The sequence below is a fragment of the Cupressus sempervirens genome, chromosome 8 (assembly GCF_028749045.1).
Source record: "Cupressus sempervirens isolate cs-2001-9-10 chromosome 8, ASM2874904v1, whole genome shotgun sequence".
Lineage (NCBI taxonomy): Eukaryota > Viridiplantae > Streptophyta > Pinopsida > Cupressales > Cupressaceae > Cupressus > Cupressus sempervirens.
The window spans coordinates 275,122,677-275,142,639 of NC_143125.1; the positions used below are offsets into that span (position 1 = coordinate 275,122,677).

At 36.4% G+C, this 19,963-nt stretch overlaps 1 protein-coding gene across 1 annotated transcript in view; it reads left to right on the top strand.

Annotated features, from left to right (window-relative positions):
* The window catches only part of LOC149542498 (DNA gyrase subunit B, chloroplastic/mitochondrial-like), a 239,640-nt gene that overhangs the window by 209,021 nt on the left and 10,656 nt on the right, over positions 1-19,963 (top strand). Inside the window, exon 15 of the mRNA XM_089797436.1 lies at positions 2,406-2,473. Coding sequence (XP_089653562.1) covers positions 2,406-2,473 — 68 coding nt within the window. The remainder of the gene's footprint in view (positions 1-2,405; positions 2,474-19,963) is intronic.

Here is a 19,963-nt window from a genome sequence, read left to right on the forward strand (position 1 = left end):
GATTTACCAACAATTTTTGGATAGTTTGAGACATTCTCCTATTTTTCTAGGAGGGATTCCTGTTTTGTAGGCATTGACCAAAACACATCAAGAGACCTCAAGGATCATTTTGGAGGCTCTGGTTGCAGTTCCTATTTCTAAGGGGGATGTCTAATTTTTAGGGGGGGATTGTCAATTCGGTTGCTATATTTAGACATTATTGGGGTGACATTTGCATCATAAGTTTTCAGTTTGGAATTGCCAAGTAATGAGATTGGACTAAAAAATAAGTATTAAATTATTAACTTTAATGTTCAATAAAATAAAGGTAAGAGCCTACAACACAATGGGAAATTGTGAGCCTCTTATTTGGGAGGTCTTGAGTTCTAGTCTACTCGAGCTTAATAAATAATAATAATAAATAATCACAACACATAATAATAATTAATCTTGGCTTCGGCCTCTTATCGATCTAAAAAATATGTTCAATAAAATATAATAAAGTGATTAATAATGTCATTGTGTAATAAAGTATTCAAGTAATAAGAGGACCCCATGTCCTAGTACAATAACATTGTTTTAGAAGGGGATCATTAAAAGGTATTAACACATGAATAAAAAATAGCTATTAAATGCATTTTTAGCCTATTTTGCGTCAGCCATCTTGAGAAGACATTATTTTATTAATATTTGGGTAAATAAACTTTATTAAAATAAGACAGTGCTGCCATAAACTTGAATTAGGGTTTTAGGCAATAAAAAAACAATGGAGGCAATCATTTGATCATTACAACATTCATTTTTGTAGTAGTAAATTGAATTGAAGCTCTAAAGAAAGGTTTAATCAACAAACCAGCATTTTGGAAATGAAAACTCCCTTGGAGAATTGTGAGTTGGACAAAAATCGACTCACCATTGAGGGAAATCTATACGAGGTTACCATTTTGGCATCATTGGATCACTTTGCAAGCAAATTTCTAGAGGATTTAAGTTTGAGATATGGTGACTAGGGTTTATGTTGAAGAGTAGATTAGAATTTCAGTGCTGTATGTTGAATTTTAGGGGTTTACAAACCTCATTGGGAGTCATAAGCATCCTTTACCTTTAGATGTAATATTTGCAAATTAATGGAGTGAAATAATTAACTAGGTGGTCTAAAATTTAAATAATATCATAAGGATCTATTTAATTAATTAATAGATAAAAAGGGACCAAGTAATAAAATATTAAATAATATCATAAGGATCTATTTAATTGATCAGATTTGGGTGGGGATCTCTCTAGTTAATATTAGTTTTGATTTGTTACTAGCATGTTGCCCTTTGTTGTGATTGGGCTTGTACTTGATTGTTTTGTGGTATCATCATCATCTACCAAGGACATGTAAGCACGTGAGTGAATATGTGAGATGCCATCCTAGATTTGGTATATCCTTCCTACGAATTCCTATTTCGAATGGTAAGCATTTCTGCATTTGTACTTAGTTTATCTCCTTCCCAAGGGGAAGATGTCGTTTTTAGTTATTGGACCATATTATGTCTCCAAGCACTCGTCATTCATGCAGGATATTTTTGATTGAGCTATATGGTCTCTCTCTTTCTTTCTTATTGGTGTGGGGAGGGGGTCAGAGTTCATTGGTTGTATTTTCATGATGGATGTAATCCTTGGATTTACTATCCAGTCCTTGATGCTTCATCCAGTGATTTAACAACTAAGATGTTAGCTGTCTCATAACACGGGATTACAGCACATCTGATAACCTTGTCTAGTCCCATGTCTCATCTTTGTCTTTATAGGCAAAACATCTTAATGTAGATTTCATATTCAATCAATTTATCTTGCATTGATGAAGCAACCTATTCTTGCTATTTTCTCTCATGTAAGATGTTTTGGTCTAACAGCTGATCTTGGGGTGTTGAGGTTTTATCATTAAAATGCCTACAAGAATAATAATGCATACTTGTCATCTTTCTCTTTTAGAGTCTTTTTCTTGAAAGTGTTTATCGACATTTTGGGTATTTTTTGTGAAAACATATTTCAGATTTGCACACTCTCTGTAAGATTTTATAGCAGTTGTTCCGATTTGTTTGTCAATAAAAGGGACCAATTAAATTGCTAATGCCTGTGATCTATATATTTTAGTAAATTCATATGTAAAATAATGACATTCAGACAAAGCAAGAGTTTGTTTCTGAACTATCTAACAAGTGATATTCGTTACCTTGTGTACTGTTGGAAGTTTTCTTTTAGAAATAATTACAAACTTATATATATATTTTTGGGGGAAACTGATAAGTTTAGGATTTGTAAAACAAACTATAACATATTCTATGTTTAACATTATCTGCTAATAGTCTTTATTTATAATGTTCAAGCTTTTGTTTTTTGCTTATACATTATGTCTGTATGCCTTTTTGGATTTCTAGAGATCTTTATTGTCGAAGGAGATTCAGCAGGAGGAAGTGCAAAACAAGGTCGAGATAGACGATATCAGGTAAACTGCTGATATGCATTGTACTAAGATCTACAAATTTTGGGAGTTTATTATGTGGGGAAAGATTTTTTGTGTCATATCTTTTACAAATAATTGAAGCAAAAAATAGTAGTCAGACAATCTAGGATTAAGAGTGCTATGACTATTATTTTTTCTTAGAAGTGCATTTCTTGTAAAATGATGGAGACTTGTAGGGTCACAATGTCAAAGTCCTGTTAAATAGATAACTACTATTATTGTATCCATAGTTCATAAGTTTTTTTACCCCTGTTCGCTAAAATAGCCATTTCAGTATATACAAGTACTTAATAATGATTTAAGATTTCTGAATTAATGCATGCACTGTTCTTTTCTTCCAACTTAAAGAATAGAACAACACTGTTTGGTTGTTTCTGCTGCTTTTCCATAGTAAGATTTTTTATTTGACTAAGAATTCTTTTGGTTGTTGGGGATGTGAAGATATCCCTCAATGATTGTGCACTCGCAAATAAGGCAGATGTATCCATTTAGGAGGAGCTGTCCTTGGGACACGCCTATTGGAAATGCCAAAAAAGAGCCTTTTGCTTCGATGCTACAAATTATAAACATTACCCGAGAATTAAAGATCTGCTTCACCATAAACCCTTGTATTGTAGGATAGCCAAAAATAATTGGTGACTTAGTCATTTGAAATATGGCCAAAAGAGAATGTATCCAATTCATACTGCATAGAAAACTGTGCCACATTATCTTGTTCATTCTTAAAACCCCTGCTAATTATGATGTGTTTTGCTTTCAATATTTGATATTTGATAGGCAAGAGCGTACAACACACTGGTAAATTGTGAGCCTCTCATCTAGGAGGTCTTGGGTTCCGATCTACTCAAGCTTAACACATAAAAATAATTTATCTAAATAAACAATAAAAATAATCTCTAGGCTTTGGCCCATCACCTATCCAGAAAATAAAAAAATGATATTCGATATTTTGTCGAACTGTTTTATTTTCAATGCCCAATAATGAATAACTTGTAGAAATGCAAATACTAAATGCATAATACATACCAAAGTAACAAGAATCGGAATCGGAAAAGCCTAATCCTATCTTGAATCGGCCAATATTGAGGAAAATGAAAACTTGCCTATAGAGGAAATCCAAATTGACAATTGGTGAAGTCCAAATTGACGATTATAGAGGAATTTCTTTAAAAAAGCTATGATGTATTCTTTGAATCCAGGGCTTCAAATCTGAATCTCAGCTTTTGATCTAGCTTGGTTAGAAATCCTCTAATCAATATAAAAAAATCAGATAACTGCACTTATCTTTTGATGATTCCTTTCATTCTCAAACTGTCCCTTGATATGGAAATATGTCCCATGTATGCTACCAAGCAAGTGTATGATGTTATATGTATGGTTAAATAATGCAATTAATATCATATTATATTGAAACATAGATATGGTGGTGTATTTTACTATGTTGCTTTACTATTAGCAAAGTGGTGTATGGACTTATTTGTTGTTGCACACTCACACACACACATATCTTTAATAAAAAGATATGTTTTGGTACGGATGAACCCAAAACGAATCTGAACCCAACCCAAAAAATATTTGGATGAATTTCGAATCTGAATCTCGAACCCGCATCTGTACCAAAATCCGAACCGGCAACTTAGGTAAAATATACATTGAATTTGTAGGCAACTTTTGTCTTATCTTCCAAGGCCTTTCAAATTTCAATAGAATATCCATATATACTTAGAACAAATGCTCATACATATTTACTCACCAAAAATTAAAAAATACAATTTTTTCTCAGAATCAGTTTTTCTATTTGCATGAACTCTTTCTCAATTTCAATTTTTCTCCCTATTCTCCACCCCCTCTTAAATCAAACAAATAATGGCATTGCATACAAACTCATGCTATACTTGAAGAGAGCAGCATGTCAGTAGTATAAAATGCAAGGCATAAATTGGCAAGAAAAATATCTTCAAGATACCATCAATAATGCAGGGCATAACAAAAAGTTTCAAGATACCATCAATAATGCAGGGCATAACAAAAATATATATTTCTTAATAGAGCAGTAACCGGTACACACTGTCAATACATCCTTTCTATTGCTCATGCTGTAAAGTTCCCTGTTTGGACATACTACCTTATTCTCCCATGAGCCCTAAATATCATCTTGATATATTTTCCATTTCTTATGTACACTTTCAATCATTCAACCCTATCCTATCATACGAATTACTAATGCCATTGTATTTGTAAATTTATTATTTCTTATGCTCAATCATTTAACTCCCATCCTATCCAGAAATTTCTAATGTCATTATATTTCTAGATTTATTGTTTCTTTAAGTCAGTAAGAAACTTTTTCTTGATTTATTTTTATATACCAGTAAATCCTCCTTTTTAAGACATGATTTATGTAATAAAAATTCTGTAAGGATCTTAAATGGAGGATTGCGGAAAATCATTTCTTGTTTTGGATTTTTCTTTGGGAGAAATACTCTATGGGATACGTTTTTGTTGTTTTCAATTTTTTTAACTATGTGTAGCACAACAGTTATCACGTTGAATTTCAATTTATGCAGACTTTAGAGCCCTTTATTTATCCAAGAGCTTTTGCTGACAATATTTAGTAGATAAATAAGTACATGTTAATTTGCTCATTTGTTTTGTATCCTAAAATGGGCCTAGCAGAATGTGTGATGTTTTATTTTAGATTTGCCTTCTGAAATTTTTTTTATGGCATCTTCTATTGTTATTACTTCCATTTTCTGGAGAAAGACAGGCTTTTATGTATTCTAGCCTCATCTATTTGAGATTTATAAATCCTGCCAAATGATGAGGAGAAATTGCCAACACCCACTCAGAAAAGGAGGCTATTAACCTCCAGTTACATAATGAGAACTAAACTTCAAGTGTATCCCCCTATCAGTGTATTTTCTCTAGATATGTTATATTTTGCATGTCACATCCATTTACAAAACTGAATTGATACAGGCTCAGCTTAGTTCTTTAGCTGTTTTCCTTTGCTTCCTCTTGCTGTTCCTGTTGTTGCCAATTTGTAGTTTTTCTTAAGCCTTAACACATGTTTTGAAATCTTAAATTTCAACACTGCTCATGTCATATCCCCTGCCAATGTATGAGGACACAACCTTGGTAAGCTAATAACGTTGTCTTCAAAATTCAGATTTTAGCATTTATAGCAATTATCTAATGGCTGACTAACAGTTATCACTAATTACAGCACCCTAGCTAAGTATAGACTTAGCTTGTGAAGCACAAGAAGACCTCTCAAAGTGTGAGCATTGACAATAGAGGTAAACCTCCTGAAAAGGCCGGGTCCCTTGGTACTCACCTAAACTACTACCTGCTAGGAAAAAGTAAGAGAAATGCTTTGAATAAAACTGATAGCTACTAGGGGGTGATGCACCAATGATGTTTCAACACCTTTGCTACTTCTTGTTTTAATACCCAATATAATGTATAACAAGAACCATGGCATAGACAACTCAATATATTGTATGGCTTTGAAAAACATTTCATGGCTAGTTTCATTATGTTAAGGACATCATTAGAAAGAAGTTGAAACACTAACATGACTTTAATATTCTTCTTTAACTGATTTTGAAGACATGTTATGACCTAGAATAACACATATATTCTGAATAAAGACAAAGAAAGAGTGTAGAAATGAAAGGGACGATAACTTCACCATAAGATTGCATTGACAATCTTGTTTTACACAATAAACAACAATGAGTAAAGGTAAAATAGCCATATGGTGGAGTATACAAGGTCGTACGGTAGGCAATACAGGGAGTTTGCATGATGTTTCGTTGGAATGTTGTATGGTGAGTTTGACAAGGCAAGGAGTGTGTACGTTGAAGGAAGGCTATCGTACAGTGCAACTGTAATAACCCCAATAGGTTATAACTTCTTCAAATACCAAAAATCTTTACACTTCAGTTGTTTGACATTTCGTCAAACACTTTGCAAGCAAACTCTGATATCACTGTAATGGTCCTGCTCAATTCCGACCTTAAAATGCTGATTGAAGGCTCGAAAATTTTTGTCAAACACTTTGCATAAAAGGGGCCATATGACTGATATAACTTTTCAGATTGCTGCAATGACTCTTGTTTCGATTTGCATCAAAGAGAATGCTTACAAAAAGGCTCCAAATTGTCTAAACAATGACCTAACATGAATGTGCAACTAATTTTGAGAATATTCAATACAAATATGTGACTTAAACTACTTGCAATATGCAGCTACAGCAACTAGTAATTAAGACAAATACTTTGCATGCAACCTAAGATGGCATTAATGCACTTACAACCAACTGGCATTAATATAAATACTTAGTATGCAAAATTATAACATTATTTATGCCAAAAAGAGAACTTACAGCCAATTGATATTTTTTGTCAAACAATTGGAATGCAAACTAATAAGCTGATCATCAACTCTAGGGTTGCAATATAGATAGTCTAAAAATTACAACGCTCTTTCAATTGCAAAATCCTAGCCTTCCTTTGATACCAATAATGCCAAATGGCAAACAAAGACAAGTACAATGTAAAATAATGAAGTGCTGAAGCTATATTTTGTACTCAGCTGAAAACCTACATTTCTCAGAAAATATGCCAAATGAAAAGTGAAGAACCTGATTGTGGATGGCTGTAATATTTTCCTTCAATGCTGCCCCTTTTGCTTGCTTTTTTTTTCCGATCTGCTTTTTCCACTTGCTTTTTCCGGATTTGTTTTTTTCGTTTTGCTTTTTCGAACTGCTTTTTCAGATTGCTTTTTTTTTCGGAGCTGCTTTTTCGGACAGCCTTTTTTTTTCGGTTTTGCTTTTTTTCGGACTGCTTTTTTTTCGGTTTTGCTTTTTCGGCTTGCTTTTTTCGGACAGCTTTTTCAGCTTGCGGACCTGCTAGAAATGACCTCCAATAATTTCGGCCATGCTAAAATTGCCTCTTGAAATGTTGAAATGCTGAAAATGGCCTTAGGCCCAATGATGCCCTAGCTGAAGTGACTAAAGTATCACCTCCAATTGTGCAACCCTTCAGAAGATATTTCACTTCCTCAGTTATGCTAATCCAAGGGAGTTTTCGTTCCCAAAGATCAACTGACTATCTGAAACCACTTGGCTCCACAATAGACTATGTGACTGAATCACAATTTGATGTCAAGAGAGAAATAAACAACTGGATGATTAGAATGAAGCCTAGGGTGCCTATTTATTCTTCTTCTCCACTTTCTCCAAAAACTTCTAGAACATTATTTTATTTTATCTATTAGTGACTTTATAAAAAATATTTTATAATTCAAGTCACTTTATTAAATTAATTAAATATAAAGTTACCTTTTAATATTTATTTATTTGATAACTTTATAAATAATTAACTTAATATCACTTATTTATTTAATTAAAATAATTAATGAGTCATCCTCATAAAATATTCATTATTTTGGACAACCTAATTAATTAAATTAATTAAATCAAATTGCCTCCAAAATGGGGACATGACAGTCCGCCCTTCTTGAAATTGCTTGTTCCCAAGCAATGGCTGAACAATAAACCAATCAATCCGCCTGGATCCCAAATGTAGTCATGAACTATACTACTATCAATCAACATAGGCTTCTGCAATATCCTCTGCAATATAACCAAGAGGAATCCATAATCAAATTGACAATTACAGCTCAACCAAACTCCAAAATCACAACTGCCACAGTCAAAAACCCACGAGACACAAACTCTTGGAACATCAGAACCCAAGTAAAGTGCACAAATCAAGCTGCCAACACAATAAATACCATCAACGCATCCCACTGGCCTATACGAAATGTACAATCCAACTCTGCAACAATGGTGAACGCTCCCGAATGAAACTGTACCAAGTATGGAGAATCCACACACTGTACAACTCCTGCAGTAATCACAACTCGGCAGATCACCGACCACTGTCTCATAACCATAACTCCCATGCACCGCTGATGGTGAAAAGACATCACAAGATAAACAGCAAGAAATGGAACCCAAACCAAATTTGCCTGCCATCAACTCCTCAGCACAAGGATCAAATGCTAATTGATGCACATACCCTGCAGCATAATGCTGATAAAAAGAACCAACCTCAGTCAACAGCTCACCATGAACAAGTGATACAACCCACTGTGACTGATCACCAGCTAAGTCAGGAGATGTCATAGCCAAAGGAGTAGAATCAATAACAACAACCGCTGAAGCATCACTCCCAAACTCCTGCTCTAAGTCGTGTATTAACAAGCTGTCAACCGCAGAACCTATCGCCATGTCATGCTCATCACAACTCTCATCCCGAGGCATCAAACCGTCCCATAACTGATGACAAGCACTAGGAATCAAAGTACATCTCTGTATCATCATCTCATCAACATGGTCATCAAAGGTAAATTGATGAGCATACCTCACAGTGTAATGTCGATAGAATGCATCAATCTCAGTCAGTGGCTCAGACTGCAATCCAGATGAAACTAACTGCAATCGATCACTAACCAAGTTGGAACTGACTACTACCTCCGAAGACATCGCCAAGGGAGTAGTATTACTAGCAGGAACCATGCCAACTACTGGCTCACCAACATCACACATGATCTTTGATACAACATCTCTAGTCTCTGTGCCATCAGTGCTAGAGGCCACCACCATGTCAGGCATACCACAACAATCTGCTGCAGCACCCAACTCAACTGAGCCTGACTCTAGTGGGAACAAACTCGATATACCAATGTTAGTATCAAGGATGGATGCATCCCCATCACCACTGTCTCTGACAATCTCGACCATGGACATCCTTGGATCACCAGACACCACGGCTTGTGACTGTACAGAATCTGGTAAAGACTGCAGTCGCTGTAACTCCATGGTCTCCTTAGCCGAATGAAACTATGACTCCTCGAAAGCTAACTGTGTACTCTCAAGAATCTTAGAAGTCACCTCGAGTTGTTGAGTAAGCTCACTCACCTTATCTTCCTTGGCCAATAATGCATCGTATGCTGTACTCCCCCACTCCATAAGATAATCTCTATCGGCTACCAACTACATATAATTCTGTCTCATAATCCGGATAGCCTCCCATAAAGAGTGGAACTCTGTCAAGGAAAGATAACTGCCTCCCTGCTCATCACTAGTAGGAGAACCCCATCCATAAACTGCTAACAACTGAAGAGCAGCATCGAAATGCTAGCAAGCGATAGCAATGTCTCGCTCACTAACTCTCAACTAACTAGACATATGATGGCACTGGCTAGACTGTCTCCTACAAACCTCCTCTGACGCACTGTCTAAAGGAGTATCCTCAAAGTTACTGGTGTCTAGAGTATACCATCCATATCCTGCAAATCAACTCCAAGGCTCATATCAACATACAAAGTATTAAAAACTGTAGCACCGCTGACCAACTCTTCTGTACCAAAAGAAACTGCCAAGGAAACTAAATCTTCAACTCTGCCCACTACATCCTCCTGGATGTCATCAATGCCTATATGATCCTGGGACTCATTTGTACACACTGCCAAAAATGAAAGATCATCAACAAATTCCAGCAAGAATGGTTGACTGGATATATGAACAAAGCCCAACACCGGTGTATAAAAACTAATACCAACATCAGACAAGCTGCTGGCGCAAGAAAAAACAACACCGTGCAATCTGCTAATCAAATCCATGATAGCACCCAAACAATCACTGCTACCAAAAAGTGTTAAAGATCTCCAGTCAACTGAATCCCAAACGCTAATATAACAATCTCGAATCCATATCCGTAAATTAGAATCAGCTGGTAACTCAAGCAAACTCCTCACCTGAGTAATATGACTAATACCAACTAACTCCACATACCTATCTGACATTGTCCTTGTATACTGGATGTGAATGCAAGATGAACTCACAACATTATCAATGACCACATATGATTCACCTGCCGTAGAAAGCTGAGTATCAGGAGTGCAAGATGAAACTAAACTCAACTCCATGCCATGCTTATCCCCATGTCTCTCCCAGTCCTGTAATGCCAATGGAGTATTCACCAAAGAAGCTTGAGTGTCCTCAAACTTGCGAGAAAGCCTGTGAACTTCCTCCTCCTTCCTCCTCAAGGCATCTGAATAGTCTCCAACAAGGCTCAGAAGATGGTCACAATCTGATAGAAGATTTAAATAGCTCAACTTCATCGTTCCCATTCCTTCCCTAATCGCTTGTAAGTCAACACAAGAAGACTTTTCCTGAACTCTCTTATGTCTACCCTGTAATTGAATCATCCGAATGTGATCCTCTATCATATCCCGCATCCTGTCATGATGAGATAATGAAGTCACAATACTGTCCTCGCTCACCTTCAGCTGGCTGGACAAATCACGTGAAGTACTACCAGCCTCAACCTCATGTGACGAAGCATCTAACTGAGCCTGGTACTCTCTCATAGGAAAGTCATGAATGCTCAATGTTTGCTCATCCCTACCAAGTATCTCACCATCATGCACAACAACATCCTCATAATCATCATCTGAACCCACTACGTTGTAGTCACTGCCTGTTGGAACTAAACTATCCCGAGTACCTATGACATCTCCCTCTAACGACCTGTATACAATTGTCTCAACTTGAGTATCAAGTTGACCGTTACTATCAATCTGCGTAATATCCATTCCCACTACCTTCTGAAGTATTGTGTGCCCAACATCTTCCTCCAAGCTAGTCTGATTTTTGTCCTCCCTAGATTCGGCTATATGCTGGTCACCAACTGCTGCAAACTCCTTGTAGAGGTTTCTAGATACCTCACTTGTAGAGACCTCTTGTTCCTCTTTTTCTTTGTTCTGTGATGTAGTCCTCTTGAACATGGAAACCATCAATTCATTCATCATTTTCTGACTTTCATCCAACCTTTTCAAATTTTGTTTAAGCTTCTTCATATCCTTGTCCCACTGCTTCTGGGTACTTGAAGTAAACACGATTAACTAACTGATTCAATGTCCAATCTACCCAACAGGATGGTAGGTCAATAGCTCTGATACCACTGTAATAACCCCAATAGGTTATAACTTCAAATACCAAAAATCTTTATACTTCAGTTGTTTGACATTTCGTCAAACACTTTGCAAGAAAACTCTGATACCACTGTAATGGTCCTGCTCAATTCCGACTTTAAAATGCTGATTGAATGCTCGAAAATTTTTGTCAAACACTTTGCATACAAGGGGCCATATGACTGATATAACTTTTCAGATTGCTGCAATGACTCTTGTTTCGATTTGCATCAAAGAGAATGCTTACAAAAAGACTCCAAATTCTCTAAACAATGACCTAACATGAATGTGCAACTAATTTTGACAATATTCAATACAAATATGTGACTTAAATTACTTGCAATATGCAGCTACAGCAACTAGTAATTAAGACAAATACTTTGGATGCAACCTAAGATGGCATTAATGCACTTACAACCAAGTGGCATTAATATAAACACTTAGTATGCAAAATTATAACATTATTTATGCCAAAAAGAGAACTTCCAGCCAATTGATTTTTTTGTCAAACAATTGGAATGCAAATTAGTAAGCTGATCATCAACTCTAGGGTTGCAATATAGATAGTCTAAAAATTACAACGCTCTTTCAATTGCAAAATCCTAGCCTTCCTTTGATACCAATAATGCCAAATGGCAAACAAAGACAAGTACACTGTAAAATAATGAAGTGCTGAAGCTATATTTTGTACTCAGCTGAAAACTTACATTTCTCAGAAAATATGCCAAATGAGAAGTGAAGAACTTGATTGTGGATGGTTGTAATATTTTCCTTCAATGCTGCCCTTTTGCTTGCTTTCTTTTTCTGATCTGCTTTTTCCACTTGCTTTTTCCGGGTTTGCTTTTTTCGTTTTGCTTTTTCGAACTGCTTTTTCGGACTGCCCTTTTTTTTCGGTTTTGCTTTTTCGGCTTGCTTTTTTTCGGACTGCTTTTTTTTTGGTTTTGCTTTTTCAGCTTGCTTTTTTCGGACTGCTTTTTTAGCCTGCGGACCTGCTAGAAATGACCTTCAATAATTTCGGCCCTGCTAAAATTGCCTCCTGAAATGCTGAAATGCTGAAAATGGCCTTAGGCCCAATGATGCCCTAGTTGAAGTGACTGAAGTATCACCTCCAATCGTGCAACCCTTCAGAAGATATTTCACTTCCTCAGTTATGCTAATCCAAGGGAGTTTTCGTTCCCAAAGATCAACTGATTATCTGAAACCACTTGGCTCCACAATAGACTATGTGACTGAATCACAATTTGATGTCAAGAGAGAAATAAACAACTGGATGATTAGAATGAAGCCCGGGGTGCCTATTTATTCTTTTTCTCCACTTTCTCTAGAAACTTCTAGAACATTATTTTATTTTATCTATTAGTGAGTTTATAAAAAATATTTTATAATTCAAGTCACTTTATTAAAGTAATTAAATATAAAGTTACCTTTTAATATTTATTTATTTGATAACTTTATAAATAATTAACTTAATATCACTTATTTATTTAATTAAAATAATTAATTAGTCATCCCCATTTTTGGACAACCTAATTAATTAAATTAATCAAATCAAATTGCCTCCAAAATGGGGACATGACAGCAACAGATTGACCATATGGTTTAGCAATTAGGTTGTACAACCAAAAAGTATGTACTATGTATGTTTCAAGAAAACGGTGGGTTGCTGATGGCGAAGAGTATGAGGGTGTTTTTGAAATGCCAAGTGAAGAGTATGGGAATGCCAATCACTAGATGATAAATCAAACATCAATTGCACAGACGCTTTGCCACACAAGAGAGATCAATCACCAATACATGCAATTTATCACCAAACAATAATTATATTTGCAAACTAAGATGGTACGTCGACTTGCCAGATCCGAGAAAAGTATTACAAAGAACAAAGTAGGTTGAGTGTTGAATCCTACCATAACCGGAAAATGCCAAGTAGGGAAGATCTTCCACTTTTGAAATGGTGAACAATATTGAACTCCAATAGGAATTCACAATACAAAGAAAAAATCTAAATCACTTACTTACTAAAACTAATCGGATGGACATATAGACCTCGTTGGATGAAAAATCCCTAAGGAGAAACAACGTGTTGACACTTAACACAACAAACACCTTCGCCTACAAAAAATTAAAGATAGGCTTGAGATATACATAAATTAATCGAGACCCCAAATAAAGTTGTTATTTTATTTTATTTAATGATGGGGATATTACAACCCTCATGTCCCAAAATTTTCATGCTGTCAAGCAATTGTAATCTGATTTTGGGAAACCTTCTGTAATCAGCTTCTTCAGTTTGGAATTAGGTACCAAGTTGATGTCAGCGCAACAATAAATGATATCAGCAATCACATAGAATCTTTCATCTTATATATAGCCATCCATCAGCTGACACGCAAAAGTGTTCTTGGAGTACTCAACCAACAAATGGGCCCGCCTATCATCTAAGGAATGGGTTAAATTGTTGACAAAGATGTTTTTCACTTGCCACTGCTTCTGGGATCATATTTTGTTAAAAAATGGCCTCCTTGGTCCTTTATTTGACATTCCTCTTAGCAACATCTTCTTGCCATCCGTCTCGAATGAAAAGTCCATCCTCTTGAATCTTTCGGCATGCTGATCAAGCGTCTCCATCCATTGGATGCCCAATATGATATCATTGTCAGCTAGATCTATGACAAAGAAATCATCTGTCAAGGATAGTTTCCCATGGAAATGCTGAACTGTGGAATCACGTGAGTGTAGGGTAGCAAGGTCCCTTGGGAAACCTTAACCTCAAATCCTACATGCTCTACTTTGTGCAAGGCCTTGCAAGCAACCAATGATGAATAAATGAAATAGAGTGTGGCAGCAATATCAATCATGACTGTGACTCATCTTTTGTGAAGTGTGCCACAGACCCTGAAGTTACTACTTCCAATCGTTGTAGTGAGGGTAGCCATGAAACCCCCCATTTAGTATGAGTGCATTTATTCTTTGTACCTGGTTAGTTTCTTCACCAGTTATCCTAGATACTTGACCTTCCTCATCATCAGGAAATACCTCAAAGTAATGAATCTTCCCCTTTACAAGACAATGGTGACTGGTCCCCACAACTCCTTGCAAGTAAAACAAAGCTTTCTTCTCTGGAGGTCTTGTCGAGAGTCTTCATCCAACAAAAGCTTTTTCGAAATTGGCTCCTTGCCCTTGTCTTCCTGTGGGGAGGTGTTGGAGTAGCTATGTGGATTTTGGAGGAAGATGTAGCCATGTCACAGATCTTCTTAATAGCTTTGTTGAGTGTGCATGGGTTGAACCCTTTGACCCAGGCTCTCAAGTGTTCCCTAAGACTATCCATGAATAATACAATTTGACATCTCTTAGAGATGTCTTTGACCAATATTGATAGCATTTAGAACTCTATGATGTAATTGTCTATCGTATCCATTTACCTTAGTTGCGCTAGATCTTTGATGTTTAGTTCAAGACCCTTCCCATCGAAACAGTTGATGAGTCTCTCAGTGAATTCAATGTAAGAGGTCACTTGGTTGTGGCCAAGAGTGACCAATCCGTGTTGCCACCATTTTTGTGCCACTCCTTCTAGATGGAGCGTGGCGAACTTGATTGCTTCCTCTTTTGGCATCGAGTTGAGCTGAAAGTAGTTGTCTTCCTTCATAACCCATTCTTGTGTAGTGATGGCTCTATATCCATCAAATGGTGATAAGTTTACTTTTTCGATCTTTCTTCTAAGATCATCATTAAAATAACCACGATTCCCCCGCATGAATATCTTTTTCTTAGATCAACTTAGTCTTCATAGGATATACCACCTTCCATATTTGCATTCCTCCAATCTTCTTGAAGTTGTTCTTTCATTTCTTGAAAAGTGGGTTCTCTTTCTTTGCGTGGTGCTTTCGTCCTTGCAAGGAATATTAGTACTGAAGCTTCAGAGCAAGAGGGTTGAGGATTTGTCTTTTTTGTAATAGAGTTGGCTCTATGCTCATTTCCATTTTGTTCTCCCGTTGCCTTTTCCTTGAGCAATTTTTGTAATTTTTTTTCATAAGCCTTTGGGTTTCATTGATTTGCATTTGGTTTCTGTTGAGCTCTCTTAAAATATTCATGAGTTTTGTGATAGGATCTTATGGATCCCCCATTGTACCAACAAGTTAATCTTGCCCTCTCCTTTGGGTATAAACTTGCATTCACTTGCACAGGTTGGTAGAATCACTAACTTTGATACCACTATAACGTTCCCACCGAGATTTTCTAGTCCTGGTGTACTTGCAAGCTAGGTAACATTATGCAACCAAATAGTGGAAAGAAATGACAACCATAGTGTCCATTATACTGCTTCTTATTATTTCATTTATCGTGTAGTTTTTTAGTAAGTCTCATTTCTGACACCTTTCATTTCTAGCACCTTTTATTCTACTTCTGAATGGAGAAGTCCACAATTTGTTGAAAATCTTTGTGAAAAAAGTCTTCCAAAGATGAGTTTTCAGAACCTTAAAGCCATTATATGTTATAATTTATAAGCTGTGAAGATTAAATTATGGATTATATTATATTTTGAAAAAATGTTAAGTAAATAATAACATATTATTAACCCACGGTGGATGCCAAACTCCCCAAATTCTAGCGTGAGCTTAAAAATAATGTATAATTTTTGATTGTGCTGGTTAACAGTTTGTCACTCCTTTTAATTTGGCTTTACCTTGACTCTAGATGCCCAAAATGTGAGGAACAAAAGGATGCTCACTAACAAATGGGTCAGTGTATGTATTCTACCACTAGCCTTTGAATTGATTAGGTACAACTCCCTATGATTTGCAATGATGTGCAATGAATATGTTTGATGAGATTAGAAGTTTTAACTTGATAAGCTCTTAACCTGAGAGTAGTAAAAGATAACCAAATTGTTTGTAGGCACAAGCAATTTAGGCAAAGTAGTTTTGGACAACCTATCACACCCAATGGAATGACTGAAATAGATTATCATAAGATTCCTAACTCTTACTTTTAATCTAAATGTAGTGTTAATCATCTAAATGCAAGGAGAAATGGAAAAAGAGATGTACATGAGAGCAAATGGAATTGCTTTGACTACCAAACTTAATGAAATGGAATTCAGGAAGCTACTAATAGATTGATACACATCTGTCTTTCAAATCCCAATGAAAGCTTCTAACATAATATGAAATGAACAAGAGAGGAAGCAAAATCATATATAAGGAAAGTAAATGGAATCACTTTCACTGCAAGCATCAAAATGAAATGGAATCCACCTAATTATCATAGTTCACATACAATTGTCCTTCAACTCTTTATGCATAACTAATCTAAGAAAGGGCAACAAAACATGACTAGTAAATAGAAAGTAAATGGAATTACAGACTCATTCACCATCAAGTTTTCTGATGTTTGTTATGTCAAAAGAGATTACATTTATAGTTTGTTGTTATCCATTCTTAATTTCTGGCAGAGCAACAGTCACAAATAGAAAATAAAATGAGAACAAAATATAAAATTATTCAATCTGTATCGTGATATGAGCACGTGATATCTCTTCTACTGACGATTCTGAATCCATGGTATTCTTGAAAACACCCAATGGCTTTTCAACTTCCTGTGGTCTCAGAAAATCCTATGAAAATCGTTTATTCTTCATCTTCTGTTGTTTCGCGCCAAATACATATATTTCATATTCTAACGGTCACCACATATTCAAATTCCCATTGTTGGTCTCAAATTGATGGTCGAGATTAAAACGTTATGACTTCCTTTATAACTCCCTCTGTGGGTCCCTCTTGTCGCTTTGTTGCTAAGACTAATTTCTATGCATCTCTCCATAGCGACATAGCGAGAAGTGTTGGTCTTTTAAGATCTGACGACGCTTGCAAAATTGACCTTCCATTGTCACTGTTAGAGAATCTATCCAATCGCAATATGCCAATCATGAACCCATTTACCTTTTGTGGCTCACAAACTGAATTTGGCCCCATAGTTCCATGTGTTGAATCGTCGGTATATCGCACAGAATAATGATCTAGCAACTTCACATAGCGAGATAGCAACATCTGTGGATCTCTTTTTGATCTAACGGTGATAACAAAATGATGTTAGGTCTCTTTGTTTTTTGGTGCGAGTCCCTCTTTCCAACTAGGCACACCATGGTGAACAGTTGGCAGTATTCCATTGCTTGGAGAACCTAATGTCGACTTTCTTTCCTTTGTGGCACTTAGTGATTAGATTCTGATTGCGCTTCGTGAAATGTGATGGCCCGCCAGACATGTCGCTTTGCCGCATAAATTAACAAATGAGCATCTTTATGTAGTGACATTACAACCTCTGTAGATGGTTGAAGGCATCTAACTTGCATTTAATATTTGAACAGGACCCAATATGACAAGTAAGCATCTGACTTTCAACTAGCCAATAGCATGCGTTCCTTCGTTTAATTGATTTTTCAACTTAGTGATCTGGATAATTAGATGCGTTTGATTTGTCGAATTGATTCCAACTTTGGTCTTTGCTAGCTTTGACGTGATTCTTTCACTATTTTTGCATTTTTGAGTGCCTACTTTGCATCGAATTCAATTGATTTCACTTGTATCTCATTCTCATGATCCGCATTTTGTCTTTAAGCCTCAGTCCTTCATATTCTCTGTCGTCTTTTGCTCTGAATATGTCTGTGATATCTTCATTCTACTTGTGTTATGTCTTTAATGGAGCACTTGATCATAGAGTTGGGGATTCTTAGAGATTCTAGGAATGCTTCCATGGAGAACTACTTCAGAGCATGAATCTTTGTCTTCAACATCATTAGGAACAAGAAAATATGAATAAATAGAATATCCAGACCTTCTCATCGAGATAAAGCATAACAAAAACCTTCCAAAACCCTAATCATTTAGCTTTGGACTCCAAAAACCTAATCACCTAGCTTTGGATTGATGCATTGTTCATATGATTCCGGCATTAGTTAACTCAAAGGAATGATGAGAAGCAAGATCATCCTATAGGCAATCTAGAGTCAGACTCATTACTTCGACACTTTACTTGACTCAAAAACCCTAAAGAAAGGATATAGACTGAAACTTGGGTAAGAGATTGATAATTTATAATATTATTAATCTTAAAAAAGTATCACAATAACACTAAATTGGCAGATTTGAACCGTTCATTCCCAACCACAAAACCCAAAACACCACTACGAAAGAGCATATGATTGACATACCCAACCCAATATACACATAGAAACACACCCAACACCCTTTAACCCATAATACCAAATATGAGCATTTTACAGGACAACCAGATACACCAAATCATCAATTGAACCACCCAGACGCCTTCTCCTTGGTGAAATTGACCATCAAAACCCTTAACTCCATTGCCATTAGCTTGATTGTTACACCCTCCTACAACTCGCTTAGGATGCACCTAACGCCGCAGAATTGGAATCCTATCTACTCGTGGAGTAGTAGATTTAAATGATGTAGATTTCACCTGCCTCTGTATTCCTCCGCCAATTCCTTCCTCCCCACCTCAAGTTTTTGCAAAAAGGCCATCAAATTGTGCAACCCTTTTCTTGCATCAACTAGATGAATGTGCATTGGACTAGACAATGTCTTGATCACAAGTAGCTGTAAGTTCCCACCACCTCCACCAATGAGCCTATATTGGTCACGACCCATATGTAGATCCACCCCCAGCTCCGCCGTTGACACTACTTTTTTCAAACCACTAGCCCACTTGGGCTCTAGGTGAGCTCTACAAACCCTTAGCAGTTCATCCTTCAAGGAACCCATGAATAGAGCCAAACCTAGAAACAATGAGGATATGTCTAGGTTTGTCTTGGGCTTCACATCAACATTCAGAAATTCCTCCCCAAACAACAAGCAAACCGCTTCCTAAATCTCCACATGATAATGTTGGAATACATTCTTCAAACAATGTGTTGAGATCGCACCCTTGAATTTGGGTAACTGACCAGTGGACTCCAAAGAAAATTGGGCTTCCATTGGAACACCCTCTCCTACCATACACCACCAAAGATAAATGCTATGAAGATTGCTTCCACTACTAGTATCCACTACCATTTAAAGTTCCATTATAGCATCGAAACGTGCACCCATGATCTGTCATGATGACAAAATCAACTCCACAGTAGATACATGCTAGAGCAGAAAGAGCCCAAGAATGAGCTTTTGCTGTCATGATAGCCTCGACCGCACCTCCAACCAACATAAATGTCCAATCAGTCCTACTCCAGCCTCCAATTTCATGACACTACCAATTTAAACTTTTAATTGACAAGTAATGAGAAGAATGTCATTTCCTGCCAAAAACTGTTTACCGTACAGGTAAAGTAAAGTAACACATACAGAAGTAACAGCAGAACAGTAGCATAATATTCGCAATAGTAGATGAATGATGATTTACAATGATCCC